The sequence below is a fragment of the Nestor notabilis genome, unplaced genomic scaffold (genome assembly GCF_000696875.1).
Source record: "Nestor notabilis isolate BGI_N333 unplaced genomic scaffold, ASM69687v1 scaffold30912, whole genome shotgun sequence".
Lineage (NCBI taxonomy): Eukaryota > Metazoa > Chordata > Aves > Psittaciformes > Psittacidae > Nestor > Nestor notabilis.
In genome coordinates this window covers 2,187-4,763 of record NW_009918353.1, presented here as the reverse complement: position 1 = coordinate 4,763, position 2,577 = coordinate 2,187, and the positions used below count along the sequence as shown (strand labels likewise).

General features: G+C 55.5%; 1 protein-coding gene across 1 annotated transcript in view; it reads left to right on the top strand.

The window, feature by feature from the left end:
• The window catches only part of STK36 (serine/threonine kinase 36), a gene marked incomplete at its 3' end in the record, with an annotated part of 11,105 nt that overhangs the window by 6,355 nt on the left and 2,173 nt on the right, over positions 1 to 2,577 (top strand). Inside the window, 8 exon segments of the mRNA XM_010009672.1 lie at positions 1 to 34; positions 289 to 416; positions 1,019 to 1,123; positions 1,354 to 1,452; positions 1,655 to 1,749; positions 2,053 to 2,116; positions 2,275 to 2,385; positions 2,522 to 2,577. The exon segment at positions 1 to 34 is cut by the window's left edge and continues 10 nt beyond it; the exon segment at positions 2,522 to 2,577 is cut by the window's right edge and continues 43 nt beyond it. Coding sequence (XP_010007974.1) covers positions 1 to 34; positions 289 to 416; positions 1,019 to 1,123; positions 1,354 to 1,452; positions 1,655 to 1,749; positions 2,053 to 2,116; positions 2,275 to 2,385; positions 2,522 to 2,577 — 692 coding nt within the window.

Sequence of the window (2,577 nt, the reverse complement as noted above, 5' to 3'; positions counted from 1 at the left end):
CAGGGATCCATCTCAGAGCAGCCTGCTCTGCGAGGTAGCAGTAATAGCAGCTCCCCACCTCCTCCTGGGGTTTTTCCTCTCCTTCCTGCCCTTGGGCTCCCTCAGAGCACTGACTGCCATTGCAGTGCTGTTGGCCAAAGGAGATGGATGAATCCCTGCTAACCAGGGCTCTCTTCTGCTCTCCCTCAATCCTAGATCTCATCCCCCTCATGTCACAAGCCTGACTCTTCCTCTCTTGTTTTCCAAACCTATCCTGCAGCCCTCACCCTGAGCTCTGTCCCTGTGCAGGTTCAGCGATGGAGGCCAAGTCAGCCCATGACCAGAGCCCACGTGTGGCAGACCTCTTCATGGCTGCATTGGCTGCTGCCTGCAGCATTCCTTTGGAGAGGAACAGCTGTCGGGAAGCCAAGCAGCAGGTCAGGCCAGTTTTCTTTGCAGGGTGAGGAGGTGTGATCCCCACAGGGGCAGCAGCCTTTTCCAGGAGGAGCTCTTTTTCTGTGGTAGAGTGGAGAGATGTGGTCCTCTGGCTTTGGTGGCTGCAGGGCTGGCATTTGCAGGCTGCTCCTTCCCAGCCAACAGCAGAGCTTTAGGAGTAAAAGGATTCCTAAATCAATGAAGAGACTCACACTTAGGATCTGAACTGTGGGATGGGCTGCATAAAAAACTAGGCAATGCAGAGAAAACATGAAGAATTCTTAAATGACAGTGATATGAACTGCAGGAAATCTGAAATTGAATGGAACAATAAGAGGGGAAAAGGAAACTACAGATTTACATTTGATCCTTTAACTCAACTCTGAGTCAATGGGGAGGGGAGCAGAGGAGGGACCTCACCTTGTACATCTCAGCAGCTGTGCATCAAAGCCATGCTGGGTCATGGCAAATAGGCATTTCTGTGAATGCAGGCAACATGTAGGAACCAGATGCCTTCTTTTATTAATCTGTTGCTAGTATTAAACTCTTTAAGTCTGTGCAGTGCTTCAGGTGCCCAGGGTGCAAACCAGGCTGATTTCTGCAGGTTGCTCAGCAGGTAGCTGAAAAACTTGTGAAGGAAGAGGGCCGACAGCTGGGGAGACTGCTGGGGAGACTGGAGCAGCCATGCTGCTCCTTGAACGTGCTGAAGGTAAAGGCCCTGTCCATTTGGCTGTGCCCAGAGGTGCCTGGACCTTTGGACTGGGGTTAGGAGCATGGGGAAGGGGGAACTGTGGGCTCAGCCTTCGATGACTCCTATCTCCCTGGTGTCAGTTGTTGAGTAAATGCGTCCATGGTAGCCATGGGGTGTGACTGGGATGCACCTGGTCACTGCATCCCTGTGCCAGGGGTTGGTATGCATCTCTCCCCTCTGCCTTGCAGATCCTCTATGCTGGCTGCCATGTCAGCCTTAGCCTGTGCCAGCACCTGGGAAGAAGCCAACGACTGTGGGGTTCCCTTATGCAGCTCTCAAAGGGCGAGGTAGGACTGACCACAGCACCAGTGGTAGGGTAGGAATGTGCGCAAGCAGGACACATTCCTTTGAGCACTGCTCAGACCAAGCTAGGGAGAAGAGTTTGGGGGAGCCTAGTCTGGAAAGTGCAGTTCTCCTCTAGGGCCCAGAAACATCCCCTCCTCCCCTCGCAGCTTTGCTGTCCCCCTGTGACTCCTGTTCCCTTGGCAGGTCCCCATGGCAGAGGTGGCCGGGGGGGCAGCCTGTGAGGCCTCTCTGTAACTGCTGGCCCTGCTCACCCTGCAGCTCCAGGCCTCCCCTCCCAGGTAAGCACCCACTTTCACTAACAGGTGGGAGAGGAACGTGCCCTGCCCTGAACAATCTTCTGTCCCACTCCCTGCCCAGAGCTGGGCTCCTGCTCCCGCTGATCCCTCTGGTCCGGACACACCAGCAGTGTGGGTGGATGCTGGGGATACAATGAGGATCCAGTGTGGAAGGAGGTGCTGTGAACCACAGCTCACTCCTGCAGGGTGTCTGCTTCCCAGCCTTGTGGGTATTTGAATGCTGCTGCTCTGTGGGATGTGAAGGGGTGGGGACACAGTGCCTCTCTCCTGGTTCCTGTGTTTCAGGCTTGAAGAGGTGGTTACCCTGGCTCTGGATCATATCACCCAGTCTCCTGTTGCCTCTCTTGTGGTGAGTCAGGCCACCCTGCCAGAGCAGTTCCTGAGAGTCCTTCAGAGCCCTATGTCCCATTTGGGTCTTGTTGTTGCTCACTCAGGGGGGGATGGGGCTGAGGACCTGAGTGGGCAGATGGGAAGGTCTGAAGGCACTGAGCTCTCCCTGTCGCGCAGGGTGCTGCAGCATTCCTCCTGACACAGCTCAGTCGGCATGGGGTAGTGCTGGAGCTCAGAGGAGAAGAGATCCTACCGGTGGTGACAAATGTGCTGACAGCACCTGCTGAGGTATGGTATGGAGACAGAGGAACAGGGGAGCCATGCTGTCACCCCACTGTGGAAGTGGGGTGACAGACTCAGAATGGTGCAGGTGTGGTGCTGCTGCCCCAGCACCTAGCTCCAGCCTGTTCCTGCTCTCTTACAGCTGCAGCTCCCCCCACCAATGGGTGCTGGTCTGTATGATGGGCTCTTTTTCCTCCT